General features: G+C 40.9%; 1 protein-coding gene across 1 annotated transcript in view; it reads left to right on the forward strand.

Moving 5' to 3' along the window:
* Window positions 1–9,452, forward strand: part of KDSR (3-ketodihydrosphingosine reductase) — a 44,162-nt gene extending 34,710 nt beyond the window's left edge. Inside the window, exons 9-10 of the mRNA XM_046671482.1 lie at window positions 1,557–1,658; window positions 5,577–9,452. Coding sequence (XP_046527438.1) covers window positions 1,557–1,658; window positions 5,577–5,696 — 222 coding nt within the window. The 3' untranslated portion in view covers window positions 5,697–9,452. The remainder of the gene's footprint in view (window positions 1–1,556; window positions 1,659–5,576) is intronic.
* Window positions 9,453–15,012: the final 5,560 nt, after the last annotated feature.

The raw sequence follows: 15,012 nt of genomic DNA on the forward strand, positions 1-15,012 counted from the left end.
TTTCTTTACATTGACTATATATTTATTGATATTTTGCCATGTTAGAAATTGAAACTGTGTAATTAAAAAATACTTATTAATTCATTAAAAATAACAATAATAAACCCATTACATTTTTACGTAGCGTTTTTCCAACGAAAATTATTTTTCAAAACTGAACTTGCGTGAGAAGAGTGGCGCTGTTTTCCATCTCAGCAGTCTCTCTGCTGTCTGTGTTCGTAGAAGATGGCTGGGTTCCTCCAGGTGCTTCTGAGTTCAGTCTGTTGTAATATGTTGTTTTGAATGAAGGATATGAAGAGCATCTGGCCTTACACAGATATGTATTAGAAAAGGGAGGAATATTTCATAGAAATTTCCTATGAAATTCTATTTCATACAATTTTCAGAGAACGGTGGACATTCTTTTTTGATATGAAACCCAAAGTCAATGAATAGTACTTTTTGAAAGGTTAGTTGCAATGTGGAATTGGAAATAACATCAATGAACTTTTTGTTTTCTGTTACATTAAAATCCATTGGTCTTTGCACTTTGAATGTTTGTACCCATTCATGATTTTGTAACATTATGCATTAGTCATTTGGAAAATATGGGTTCACTGAGTTATCAAAAAAATTACATTCATTCTATCACTGCTGATCTTATCGTAAAAGTCTTTACATTTTGGGAAGCTGACAGCCTCATGATAGCAGATACAAGTTTTCACAAATCTTAATTTTGCCTTAAAATCTCAGATTTTAACATTGACCCCAAAAGCTGCCAATTTTCCTTGAAACGACAGGCTCATTTTATTCATTTTCCACAAAATGTCTTCCAAATACCCAAGTCTGAAAGACCGTAGATTGTCTGTCCCTGGTTCTTTCACGTAAAAATGGTGTTCTGTGAAAAAAGCGGCAGTGTCACGCATTAAACAGTGGCAGGGGGCCCTTCTTCCGGGCAGCCGTCCCCCTTTTTGCACGGCAGAAAGAAGCACTGGGTACGTTCTCCTCTTTTTATCACAAAAAAATCACACACACACACAAATTTTTATTTATAAGAAGAATGCCCTTAAGAGCTGAGATTTAATAAAATGATTAATTTTACTGCTTTATCAAGGGTGTTTTAAAAGCAAAACTGACATTTTTAAATGTTTTAAAGACTTTTTTAAATTTCTGTTTTCTTTGTGTATTTATTACTGCAAGTGTGTATGGCAGAGGAGAGACGACCACTTGTGGTTCATGCTAATGAGCCAGCAGTTTTGCCCATCGGTGCAAATGTCACTCGGTGTAAGAGGCAATTAATGTGTTAGTATTATTATGACAATTGTTTTGTCCTCATGGACTCCCCGAAAGAGCCTCAGGACCCCCAGGGTCCGTGGAGCCACATTTTGAGAACCACCCGTCTAGCCGGTGTAGCCCATCTGTCAAGGCCACGGTCATTTATGAGCTGCGGTATGTGCTTTGTCAACCTCTTATCCCAACTCACGTGAACGGACACACTTCATTGTTTCTGACGTGTTGAGTTGATTCCTTTACGTGTTACTACATTGCCTCTCTCTTTTCTCTTCCTTCTATTTTAGCAAGGGAATTTTAACAGTTCCATTGGCTCAGATGGGTACATGCTCTCGTCCCTGACCTGTGGAATGGCTCCGGTAACTTCTATCACTGAAGGGCTCCAGCAGGTGAGCTATGCATAGGCCGTCAGATGGACAGACAGACAGTGCCTCTCATTTAACCTCAATGAGAAAAGGCTACAGGAAGACTTAGTAGCTTTATCTGAGGATGTGCAGAATTTTTATTGACAGCGTCAACTTTTTTCCTTCCTCTCCGAGGGATAAGTCAATAGGAAATAGGGTAAAGATACAACTTGAGGAGCTTAGATGAGTAGAAGTCTTCTGTGCTGGGCACTGTGGATAGAGAGGAAAAACGCTGTCTCTGCTGTTGGGTTCTCATCTGAGAACCACTGATCTGAAGTGTTTGAAAAATGAAAATCTTCTCTTTCTAGAGTAGTTTAGGGGTGGTCTTGCCTAAAATTACTGAGCTATTCGACTAGAGGACCTTTTCCAGGAGAGTCAGTCCACAGTTAACCAAGCTGAGGGAGATACGAGGGAAGGATTCAACACAGTCCCTGCCATTATGGGAATTACAGTTCGTCCAGGACGCACAGAGGTTAATTAACTGCTCATTGGTGTGCTCGCTGCCATGTTTGCTACTGGAGACTCAGACATCAGGCCCTCCGCCCTGACCTCAGGGGGCTTACAGTCTCTGGGAGAGACTGATACAAAAGGGGACACTAACACAAGGTAATATGAGAGGTATAGTCGAGGGGTTGCTCTTGAAGGACAAAGCCATGGATGATGGAGGGTAGAGGGTGGGAAAGCTGCCTATACTGATGGGTAGTTGATGACAAAGGACTAAAATTCTGCGTAGTAGACCATGTCCAGACTAAAAACCCAAATGGCTTAGGCGTGAGTTTTCCTCACTTTAGAATATACTCCCAAGTTTGTGCTTCTCTCTTAGAGGCAGACACTGGATTAGATGCCCTCTTTGAGGACAGGTCCACACTCTCGTGTGTACGTTGTACCCCTTGCAGCCCATGCCTGGCACCTAGTAGGGACTAAGAATGCATGAGCAGGATGACCGGGTGAATTCTGCACGATCCCTGTGGGCGATCTTGTCCATTCTCCCACTTCTATAGAACTGATGCCAAATCTAAAACTTCATCCCATACCTACTTCCAGAACTCCAGTTCTGTGGAAATTTCTTTAGACATTTTCCCTGGGCTATAACTCTACATCTCCAATTCAACATGTCCACTATAAAACTTCTGTTTCCCCAGCATCCTGCCCCCACTTCCCATCATCGACTCTGTCTTCTGTCTCTGTGGTGGGTGTTCATGTTCACTCAAGAGGCCAGCCAGAAACCGGGATGTCATCCCTGACTCCCCTCCTCTGCCCCTCACATCAGGGATCAGATCCATCTCTGGTCCCTAGTCTTGGGGCCGCTCACTTTCACCGGCCTTGCTGCTGCTCCCACAGTTCGGGCCTAGGTTGCTGCCATCAGCTCCTTGCCTGAGTGTCATGCTCTGTGAGCCAGAGGTCATCAACTGGGGGCCCACAGGCCTGGAAAATATTTTGTTTGGCCCATCTGGTATGAGTGTGCTTAGTCAAATAAAATAGTTTTAAAATTAAATTTTACATAAAAAGTCCAGATTTTGGACTTGTCTTGGAAGTTCAGAAGGCCTGGCAGCACAGGGTCTGCATTCTCTTCTGGCAGTAATGAGCTGCTCAGGGTGGCAGCTGCTCCCATTACCAGGACACGATCTTCCAATCCGTGTGGTCTTGCAGCACCTGCCCCAAGCCTCCGGTACGTTTGAGTGTGCCATTACATTTTCCATGCTGGTTTTTCTAAGCTGCAAATCTACCTTGGGTAACAACCTTCAGTGACTCCCCAGTACCATCAGGATAAAGCTTCCATTCCATCGCGCGGCACAGCCCTCTGACTTCTGACCCCGCTTACCCTCCCAGCCATGCAACTTTCTTCCCTGCCTCGCCTTCTCTTTCTGCAACTTTTGTCTATGTCCCTCCATCCCCAGCTTTCCTTTGTGCAACCAACTTCCAGTCTTCCTTCAGGTCTCATCTTAAACACTGCTATTTCCAGAAAACTCCAAGACTGGGTTAAATGCCTTGTTAGCCCCATTTTAGCACTTTATTATGCTGTATTATAATTGCTTTTTCTTGAGGTTTTTTCTTTCCTTTATTTATTTTTTTTTAATAATAGGCATTTTTTTTAGAGCTGTCTGTAGATTTGTAGAAAATTTGAGTGGAAATTACAGAGTTCCCATATACCATCCCCCACCCCTGCCTCGCCCCAGTTTCCCCTATTTTTAACGCCTGGCATTAGTGTGGTACGTTGTTACGGTTGATGAGCCAGTATTGATACATTATTATTAACTGAAGTCCTCGGTTACATTAGGATTTACTCTTGGTGTTGCACGTCCATCCTATGGGTTTTGACAAATGTATAATGACACGTATCCACCACTACAGTGTCATACAGAGTATTCACTGCCCTAAAATTCACCTGTGCTCCACCTAGTCAGTCCTCCTTTCTTCCTTCTAGACCTCTGGCAGCCACTGATCTTTCTGCTGTCTCCATAGTTTTGCCTTTTTCCAACTTCCCTGTGGTTTTTACATTTTGCAAAGTTATCCTGGCACACACTCCAGAGAATCAAATCGTTTTCAAGGCTCGTTATGAAAACCAGTGGTCTCTTCCTCCACCTGCTCCATTTCACCCTTCTCAGGAGCAGCTGCACTGTCCTTGTAGCTGGGCCTTCTCACATCTCCCTCCATGTCTCTAGATTCTGTACTTCTGTGATCACTCCCACTCTTTCCCAGTTTGGGATCAGGTATTGACCTCTGCTGTGAAAGGTCAGGTTTCAGTTCTCCTCATCCCCTCCTCCTCCCACTTACACCCGCCTCTCCTCCTCCGCACCCTCCCTTTTTGTGATAATTGGATTTTGGTTCTGTATTTGAGATAATCATTATGGCTATTTAAATGCTATTCACAGCTGAGCTATGTAATATGCATAATTAATTTTCCTTTTTTGTACAACCTTTTGTTTTCCCTGAAACTATTATTGGCCTTTTTCTATGTATTATTTCTTTGTATTATTAATAATGACTGTCTTCACCTCCTCTCAGAAATACTGGATACCCCATCAGTTTCACCTTCTAGAAGGAATTCCTCCTGGAGCCTTCTGACCTGCCGGTCAGGACTAGCTGCCCCCATGTCTAGTGCGTAGCTGACCCCGGGCCTCCCCAGCATGATCATTCTGGGCACCTCTTTGCCTTCTTTTCCCCCTTCTTGTATCACTTGACATTGCCTTTCTTTGTTGACTCTCTCACATTGGCCATTTACCTCTTCTAGTAGCTTTCTGAAGAAAGGGTGCATGGGGGGCAAATTTTTTGAGACTTTGCATATTTGAACATGTTTCTCTTTGTAGTTTTCTGCCTCTTAAAAAATTCCATTTAGAGCTGTTGTAGTAAGAGTCTTAGTGGAAAGAGTGACAGTTAATGGATATGGTTAATTGCTGGTTTAACCCTGAAACAGGAATGGCCTTTCTCTAGTTGACTGTCTTTCCAAGTATGGAATAAGCCAGTGGAGGGCAGGACTGTTTTTTTCTCACCACCGAGTCTCAGCGCCTAGCATAGGGTCTGAATTTTGTAATCGGAACATCAATCTTAAACCAAAAAGCCTTGCAATGCTGGAGTGGATCTTCCCTCGTTATTAGAACCCTAAGACCACTGAGAATACCTGTTTTATTCTTTGTATAATTTGAATTTATTAATTGGACAAATATTTTGCTGTTACAGACCGGCAGGCACTGTGTAGACAGTGGTGGAGAGCAGACAGCTTCCGTTCTCACCGTTCTTTTGACAGTTACAGAGTTTTCATTATACTTATTCTTGGAGCAGATTAGAAGATGAGTCTTAGAAACGGTTTTATTAAAGACATATCCTAAAATCCCGTGAAATGAACGGTTGTATTGTACTGTAGGGATGAGCTCAGACGTCTCTCTCTCTCTCTCTCTCTCACAGGTGGTCACCATGGGCCTTTTCCGCACTATCGCTTTGTTTTACATTGGAAGTTTCGACAGCATAGTTCGTCGCTGTATGATGCAGAGAGCAAAATCTGAAATTGCCGACAAAACTGCCTAATTCTTACCCGTCGGAAAAAGACTGTTTCTAAATAATCTGAACAGCTTGCTGCTAAATGGGACCCAGATTTTGCCCTACAGACACTTATGTATTGCTTTTGAATATGTGAGATTGGACCACTGCTCTTCAGAAACCTGGCTGCAAGCGAGGGGATAGAAGTTCAACTCCAGACAATATTATTAATACTATGCAAATGTGGAATAGGAGACCACTGGATTCTCTGAAGTGGAGAGGTGCTGATGGTATGGGAACTAATAGCGTGTGAGCAGGGTAAAGAACAGGATTTCAGAGTGATCATTGAAATTTTTTCTATTTATTCTGTTTTTCCCCATAGAAATCAAGTCCAGAAATGTACTTTGTGACACGTAAGAAGTCTTAAGGACTTTTTAAACCTTCCATGAAAGGCAGTTTATGGGTTTCTAAAGCCTTTTTTTTTCTCTTTAGCTTGGTATATTTTATTCAAGATGAGTTTTACACATTGCCAGTGAGTCCGAATGCATAATAATGTCCCTGACTCACTCTGCTACTGGTGGACCCTTGTGGCTTCTCTCTCTCTTTGATCCCATAACACTACAAGGGGGATGGGAGAGGGCAATGCAGTGGAGGAGAAGGAGATAAATATTTTCCAGTAGGAAAAATAATGCTGTCTTGTCTTCGTTAGACTCGAATGCCAAGGGCCCTTTTCATTTTTCACTCATGGGGAAAAGCAGCCTCCTAAAACGTTTTCTGAAAGAAGTAAAATCGTAGAAGCTTAAAAGTTTACAATTTCTTCAATAGCCATGATGACCTGAAGTTCCATTCCATTATAGTGTCTTTTCATTCTACCCATCTCTTCCTTTCCTATTTTGCTGATACTGCTATAATATTTTTGTAAAAAAAAAAAAAAAGAAAAAAGAAGACCAGTTAAAAATTTTTGGCTTGAATTTTTAAATTAATTCATGAATTAATTAAAACAAATGAAAAAACTTAAGAAGTGTGACATTCTTCTCCTTGTAGCATAAATGTAGCTTTTAGGAAAGGCTGGCGATAGGATATTTAAATTTTACTCATTCAGAACAGAAAGTAGGACGACAAGGCGCATTTTGAAGATACTCGCTTTTGAAATAAAATGATCACCCCATTCTTTCTGTGACTCTCCCACTGACTTTGAGAACATTCTCTTCGAACCACGTGGTAAGGAAGCCCAGTTGTCACTCTCGCAATATAACCCTGGAAATCCTCTTGGCCCCGTGAATGTTGTTTCCAGATTACAGGCTCTGTTGTTCATTGGTGGATTTCCACAATAAGTGCCTATGATGAGTTTTAGCCAATGTTACCGCTCCGTCCTGTCATTGTATGTGGTCCTCCTACTTGAGGACAGTCACCTTCCTTGTAATGCTGTATCCCCTCCTTCTTGCATACACAGTATGCATATACAGTAGCACATTCCAGTTCACTTTGGTGAGAAAAGACCACCGCTTTTGAAGAAGAAACTTTTTTATTATTAAAACCCCCACAATTCTACAAAAGATTAAAGACCTAAAAATTATAGCAAACCTTTTTTGCTCTTGAGTTTTTGAACCTCTTGACTTTAAAATGACTTAATATTTAAACAGTAAAATGTTTAATAGCTTTAATCCATGGTGTTTTTTTAATTAAGATCTGAGACTGGCATATTTTAAACACTGATAAAGACAGAAGAAATGATTACTTAATATCTAAGTTGCTTGGATGACTTCATTGCAGCTCATAGGGGTGGGTTGATGCCATAAATGGTTTCATGAATCTTTCAGTCTTGTGTAGCCATCGTTTGCAAACTCCGTTGAGTCATATTGTGCAGCCTCGAAAATGGAGTATTGGCTGTATTTTCCTAATTTGCAGAAAACAGTTACATTAATATCTGGATGTTTCTCAATTTTATTCTTTTCTCATAAATGTTCCTTGAATGTTGGCACCTTCTCCTGCTGGTGTATATTAAAATTTAGTCCAAGATGGCATCTCATTTAATAAAATTAACTATTTAACAATAGTTTTTTCAATATACATTTCTTAAGGTGTCCTTATAGACAGTACTGTCACCTCAGGTAATCTGCCTGCACAAATTTAAGAGCTCCCGTTCTCTGGTGAGAGATATTACCCCCAACCCAACTGAAGCTCAGACATAGCAGGAGATTTGTGGAGATGATAATTTCAGAGAATGGGCTTCTTTGTCAGAGATGTCAAAGGTCCACAGTCCTGTATTCAAAAAGCTTTGGAAAGGTGGTTTTTTTTTGCTTTCTAAATTTGGTGCCATAATTCATTTGATAGCAAAACCTGACATGAACTGACATGAGATTATGATAGTTCTTATTTATGCCACTTCCTGGACTGTTTATTAATTTCACCTGAAAAAATACCAGTGGGTTTGATTATAGGTATTGCCCCAGACTCTGTGGTGTTTTGTAATATCCAGTATATGCCCCATATTACCTTTTCAAAATCCAAAATCTGATGAATTCTGAAACACATCTGGCCCAGAGGGTTTTGGACAAGGGATTGTGGACATTTAAGCCGCGTCACCCAATGACCTGACTTCATCCAAAACATGTAACTATTACAAGGCAAATTCTACTTTTTACTTTTTTTGGCTCAATTCTCGTACCACTTTTTTTACATTGACTTGTTTTTTTGCTCGAGGGAAGAAAAAAAGCTCTGAGTCAGACTGTTTGTTAGGGAAACTGTTGGCTTTTTTTTAAGGATTGCATTGACTCGTCACTTTATGTTATACCCAGAAGTTGTTGACTCTCATCTCTGGCAGAAGTTTGTCATAATTCCGCTGAAATGTGGGCTCTCCGTATGTGACTGACCACAGGGTTTTATGCCAGTTTCAGTTCTGAAGTGCCTCCCTCTGCTAGGTTCGGTTGTACTGTTTTATTATCGTGTATTTGTGAGTCTATTTATTTTAAAATGTTTAGTGTCATTCAGCCCTAGAAATCTCACAGTATCTTCAAGGATAATTGAAAAAGGTATAAAAAATAATCCTCATTTCTTTTTACAAAAACAAAGTCAAGGGAATTGTTCTTTTCTATATTTTTTAAATTTAATTTTCACAGCTGAAAAGAGAAGAAATTAAAAATGCTGTTAATGATGGCCTCTTTACATTGATACTTGTATATATTTAGTTATAAAGCTTTATTGGGATCTGTTAAACCATATATTGTTAATTCATGGAAGTGAATGTTGAGAGACCAATATTTAGATGACAAAAGCATTTTGGTAGTAGTTGCCTTGATTCAAAGAATTGTATGTCTTTGTCTTTCTAGAAGCAGGCAATACATAATAATTTTTCCTTTTACTGAATTATATCATCAGGTGATTTAATTTTATTACATCATGTTCTAATTTAAACATGTCCTACTCGAGGACACTGAAATATTCATACTTTTTGATGTAAGATGCTTTGTGTCTTTCTCATTTCCTTTAGTTCTTAGTAACTCAGCCCTACAAAGTACCTGCTAACCATGATCTTCCATATGCTGGACTAAATCTCATTTAGTTCAGGGCAGTGACGGCAGACTTGATATTTTGAAGAGCAGGCAATAGCTATTATATTTTACACTTGCTTGGTGTGAAAACTCTAAAGACATTTTTAAACTGAGAAGAGTGCACATGGCTATTTTGATATATATTAGAACTTGTGTTTGCTACTTTAGAAGCTTTTGTGCCAGAATTGTAACCTAATTTTCATATCTTGTATTTCTGAATCACAAGAAAAAAATAAATGGGGAACAAGCTTTACAGATTTGAAAACTTATTTTTCTAGAAATCTGTGTTTTTTGACAGACACTTGAAGCAAAACACAAACCTCTTCCATAGTGTTATCCTAAACTTGCATCTTAAACACTTGCCAAGGCTTGATTTTTATCATTTTTCAGGAAGTAATATTTTTAGAGTAAGTACTTGGTATTCTGAGCTCTTGTTTTAAATATGTCCTGTGTTTGTGTGACTCTCTTGTGGAATATATGAGTAAGAGAGTAAGAAATGCAGAATTTAGTAACATGTCTTAAGTAATTATGTTTCATATACAAATAAATTGATTTCCCATACTTTAAACCTTCATAGTCTAACAATAAAATATCTCCTAGACTCTGAAGGGCATAGGAGACCTATATGTTAAAGAACATGCCTTAATATTTCTTGGTCCTTAAATAGAAAAATTTTGGTCACGTCAAGAAAAGATTCTTGGACATCTTGGTTTGCAAACTTAACCTTTCTTTAAATTCGAGCAATTTATATGCATAAATGGCATATGATATCACTTCTACAATTTTTATGTTTGGATGTTTAAAAAGAAAAATATTTCTTGACTTCTGTTCCACTGCTGATTCTATACCTTCCATTTCCCTCATTCAACATATATTTATTGAGTGCTTATGATGAGCTTGGTATCCAGGCACTGGGGACACAACTCTGCATAAAGAATTTGTCCCTCCCTTGTGGCGATGGCATTTCTTGTTTCTTTCCCTCCCCACTCCCTCATCCCTCTGAAGGCTCTTACAAGTCTTCCTGGAGAAGGAGGAACCACTCCCCATTCCTTTCTTCAGCTCGGGCCTCCGAATTTTATGCCACAAATATTTAAATGTCAGGCACTATTCTAGGCTGGGAATGCACAGAGGAAAATATGGTCCCTGCCCTCACATAGTTTATAATCTAGTGAGAAACACAGATGCTGGAAATTACACTGTGATCCAACAAGAGCTATGATTAAGATAGCACAACTGACCTTGGAAACGTCACCCCTTCTAGTCACTGTTGTGAGCATTTTACATGTAACTCATTTAAATCATACACTAGTCCTATGAATAGTACCATCTACATCCCCAGGCTATAACTGAAGGCACAGGCATATAGAGAGGTTAAGTAACTAGCACAAGGTCTCAGCTACTAAGCAGTGGAGCCAGGATTCAAACCCCTGTTTTCTGACTTTGAAGCTCAAATTCTGTACAAAGCCTTTTCCAGTGGCACAAAGGGAATCCTCAGACTGCCCAGGAAATTCAAATATGCTCTCATGGGGGGAAGTTCTTGAGATGAAATGAGGTACGAGTATGAATTTGCCATGAAAAGCATGGGTGCATTTCAGGGAGATGAGCAGATGTGCAAAAGCAAAACACATGAGAGATCTTGGTGTATTCCATAAAAGCACACAAAGTTAATATAGCTGCAAGAAGGGAAAGCAGAAGGAAAGAGTGGGCGCCCAGGTGGTAGGCTTGGCCCACATCATGCCATGCAGAGGAGTTGAGATTATAGCCTCGAAGAACTTTGAGCAGAAATATGAAATGCCCAGATGTTAGCTTTAGAAAGATCATGCTTCCCCTTGAAATGTAGGGGGTGCTGAGCACTTGGGCCTTGGCATAAACCCCACGAATTTGAAAGATGCCCTATTAGATATGTTTTGTTTTGTGTTGTGTACCCGCAAAAGATGTTGCTGTCCTAAACCCCAGAACCTATGAATGTGACTTTATTTGGAAATGGGGTCTTCATAGATATAATCAAGTTAAGGTGAGGTTATTAGGGTCCTTATTCAATATGACTGGTGATCTTATAAGAATAGGAGAAAACAGACACACACAAGGAGAATGCCATGTGACAACAGAGGCAGAGATCAGAGTAAAGCAGTTGTGAGCCAATGAATGCCAAGGATTGCCAGCCACCACCAGAAGCTAGGAAGAGGCAAGGCAGATTCTTCCCTTGACCCCTCAGAGGGTGCATGTGCTGCTGACATCTTGATTTTGGACTTCCAGCCCCCAGAATTGTAGGAGAATACATTTCTGTTTTAAGCCATGCAGTTTGTGGTACTTTGTTACTGCAGCCCTAGAAAACAAACATATTAACCTTGATTTTCCTAAATGTGTTCATCAGCAATTAATATCTTGGAGATACTGTGCTCTGTGCTAAAGAGCATAAGAGAATAAAAGTTAGTTATTGCACATAAGAATGTATATTCTTTGCCTATTCCCCAACACTGTGGTGTTTTTCACGTTGTTTGGTTCTATTACTGTAGTTTCAACCCAACAAGAGCAATAGGCATTTGAAAAGTATGACAAGTTCCTACTTTTGGTTTATTTCACTTTAAATGCCAAGTCATTAATTTGAAAGGAAAAAATTGCCACAAGTGAATTTCCTGCGCTTTCCTTTGTAAACCAAAGTAAACATTACTTGCACACTAAGTTGGCACAACAGAATGATTTATCTGCAGTTCGTTGCCTAGTTTCAAAGGTCGTTGCTTAATTATTCTAAACATTTTTTGAGGTTTAGGACCCGCCATAAATTAGTCAGGTGGGTTTCTCAGTTAAACCAAGCCTTGTTGGTTTAGATTTGGCAAAAGAGTTTCATGGTGATGACAAGGATGGTTTGAGAGCACAAAGCAGATGATTTGGATGTGATCACTCTTAGAAAAGAAGACAGGCTCGGAGCATAAATGAATCGGGAACAGTATTACTGTTAGTATTCTTAACTATTACGAATTAGGAGTTAGTGTTATAATAATAATGTTATATAATGTTTGCCAACAAAACATGCAAGCCATCGGAAAGAACGTGACACTAGCATAAGAGTTTATAATGTATAAGATACTTATGTCAATTATATCTCAATAAAGCTGGAAACAACGTAGAAGACGCTTGAAATTGGCGATCAGTGTCTTTGACTTGGTTATCTAGGCCTGTGAGATGTTATTTTTTAAGCAGTTCATTTTTCTTATGCAGCCTACATAGACTTCTTGTTTTTACTCTCTCTAGTCATTTCGTTTTGTTTATGGATTTATTTCCACTTCAGTTTGCCTAAATGGTTTGGGGTCATGTTTTATATTTTTAACTCTTTCATCCTACCTATTAGTTGCCAGTTCTCTCTCAGTTAATGGTGTCTTTCTATCTTCTTTTTTTTTTCTTTTTTAAAGATCGGCACCTGAGCTAACAACTGTTGCCAATCCTGTTTTTTTTTTCCTGCTTTATCTCCCCCAATCGCCCCGTACATAGTTGTATATTTTAGTTGCAGGTCCTTCTGGTTGTGCTATGTGGGACGCTGCCTCAACGTGGCCTGAGGAGTGGTGCCATGTCCGCACCCAGAATCCGAACTGGCGAAACCCTGGCCCACTGCAGTGGAGCACGTGAACTTAACCACTCGGCCCCATTGCCAGCCCCTCTATCCTCATTTTAAATAAAAAGTTTAATAGTTGAGAAGATTTAATACATATCTATATGAAGCATTAGTATATCCAGATTCGAATAATGTCCTTTTTGAATTTCCTAAACTTTGAGGACATTTATGTTGGTGATGGATGAAGAGAACTTTCTGAATCATGCTGTTAAACATCAACCAGTAGGTGGCGAAAACTGGCAATAAAAAGCTTTTTGTTTGGCAGATTGGAGAATAAAGAAGGAAAACACAGGCCTTTCAGACTCTGGATACAAGCTCCACTCCCTGCATCTTGTTCTTTCTCTTCCTGGTGCCACCCTCCTGCTAGAAACCAGCCAGACAAAGCTGGTGAGAGGGCCGTCCATTGGCTCCCAAAAGTGGAAGACATCTTGGGAAGTGAAAAGCCCACAGCGCACACATTTGGAAGGTTGTTAGAAGGTCTCTGGGATTCAGACCCAGGACTCCTGACTCAGGCCAGTGATCCCTCCACTCTCTCACTAATACCTGGAGACAAACAGTTAATTCACACACTTCCGAGGAATTCTTATCCTCATACTTTAAAGTGGAATCCAATAAACATGGAATCTGAATGGAGGAATGGTTTCACTCTTTTGATTGAAAGAGATCCAGAACATTCCCAGGATATATACTCTTAGTCAAGGGTTATAACACGGACCTGTCCTGAGAATGTGTGGTTATGATCAAGATGCTACATAAGGAACACCTGTAACCTAAGGCTCTATGAAGCAAAGGAGGGGGAAAAAATAAGGAAGCGTTTCTTTCTCTGGGAATGGGGGTATCCATTTCCTTCTGGCTGCGCCCTTTGCAGAAGTACAATCTCTTTTTCAGCTCTGCCCTCTCATTTCCTCACTCACATGCTGGGTCTCAGAAGCACTAAGGCTTTCAATTCCTCTTAAGTAATTTTGGGAGTTTAAGACAAGGTTCTGAGAAGATCCTGAAACAGTAACGTTCTGGCATTAGTATGAGTTCTATTATTTCCGTGAGAACATATATTTGGGGTCAGTCTATACTCCATGTCTATCTCCAGGCCAGAACACCTCCCTGCCACTGACGTGGAAAAAAGGAGACCCTGTCACAGCCATCAGAAGATCTAAGAGCATTTTCCTTCATCCTCTCTTGCCGGAATAAGAAGTTTGTACCAGGCACTCATTCCTGCATGCAAGAGGTTAGCATGTTGGCTGATTGGGTATGATAAATGAAGAAATGAAAATAATTTGCTGCGTTTATTTTGCTTAACAATAAACGCTTGATTTTAGACCAGGAATGAGACAAAGCAGAGACAGTGTCACGACGTAGTTGTACACATTGCTGTGCTCCTTTGCCATGTTTCTATGACCACAATAATCCAGTGTCCCCGTATATTTGTACTTGAGCCCTATTAAGTAAGCTGCTGTGCTTTCAGTAAACACTTTCTGGGGCTCTATTTGTCAAGACTCTTAGAGATAAAAAATAGTTAAACACGTGCAACTTGATTGCCCTCTTGCGCTTTTCTCCTAGGGCCTATTCATGCTGATGAATTAAAAAATGCGGGTGCTTGTGTGTACACATATGTGTGTGTCTGTACAGATAACTTGAGAAGGTGAGGCCATCCAGGATTGGTGGCTAGGCGACGGTGGAGGCCTTTAGAAACCCACCCACCCCGCTGTTAGCCCTGTGGGCCAGAAAGTTGCCCTGCACACCTCCGCAGCGTCCAGCCCCAACCTAGGGCCGAAATTGTCAGGAGCAGAGGAAAAGCATTAACTTAACCATTTTAAAGTCTGTGATCTGCCCACTCGCCCCTCCCCGGCCCGCTCAGAGCTATGTCTGGCCTTGGTCACCGATGGTGTTTCCAGAGTGCGTGTTCTGCATGCACACCTAGGAAGCAACTTGAAAGTGAACAGGACGCTGGGGGCTTCCCTCGCGAGTGAATGCGCGGAGTCGCCCCTCTTCACGCGAGGGCGTCGCTGAGGTCCCTCTGCTCGGGGTCAGCACCGGCCTGGGTCTTCTCCCGGGGGCCGAGCGCCTGTAACACGATGTGTACACCCCCCCCACCCCCCTACACCCGGTTAGAAAGGGGCAAAGCGATTCCCTTTTCCAGCGCGTTTTCTCCGCGCACCCAGTCAGCAGCCGCCGGCCGGCCGCGTGGGGGTCCCCGGGCGCCCCC

This window comes from Equus quagga, chromosome 9 (assembly GCF_021613505.1).
Source record: "Equus quagga isolate Etosha38 chromosome 9, UCLA_HA_Equagga_1.0, whole genome shotgun sequence".
In the NCBI taxonomy this organism is placed as follows: Eukaryota; Metazoa; Chordata; class Mammalia; order Perissodactyla; family Equidae; genus Equus; species Equus quagga.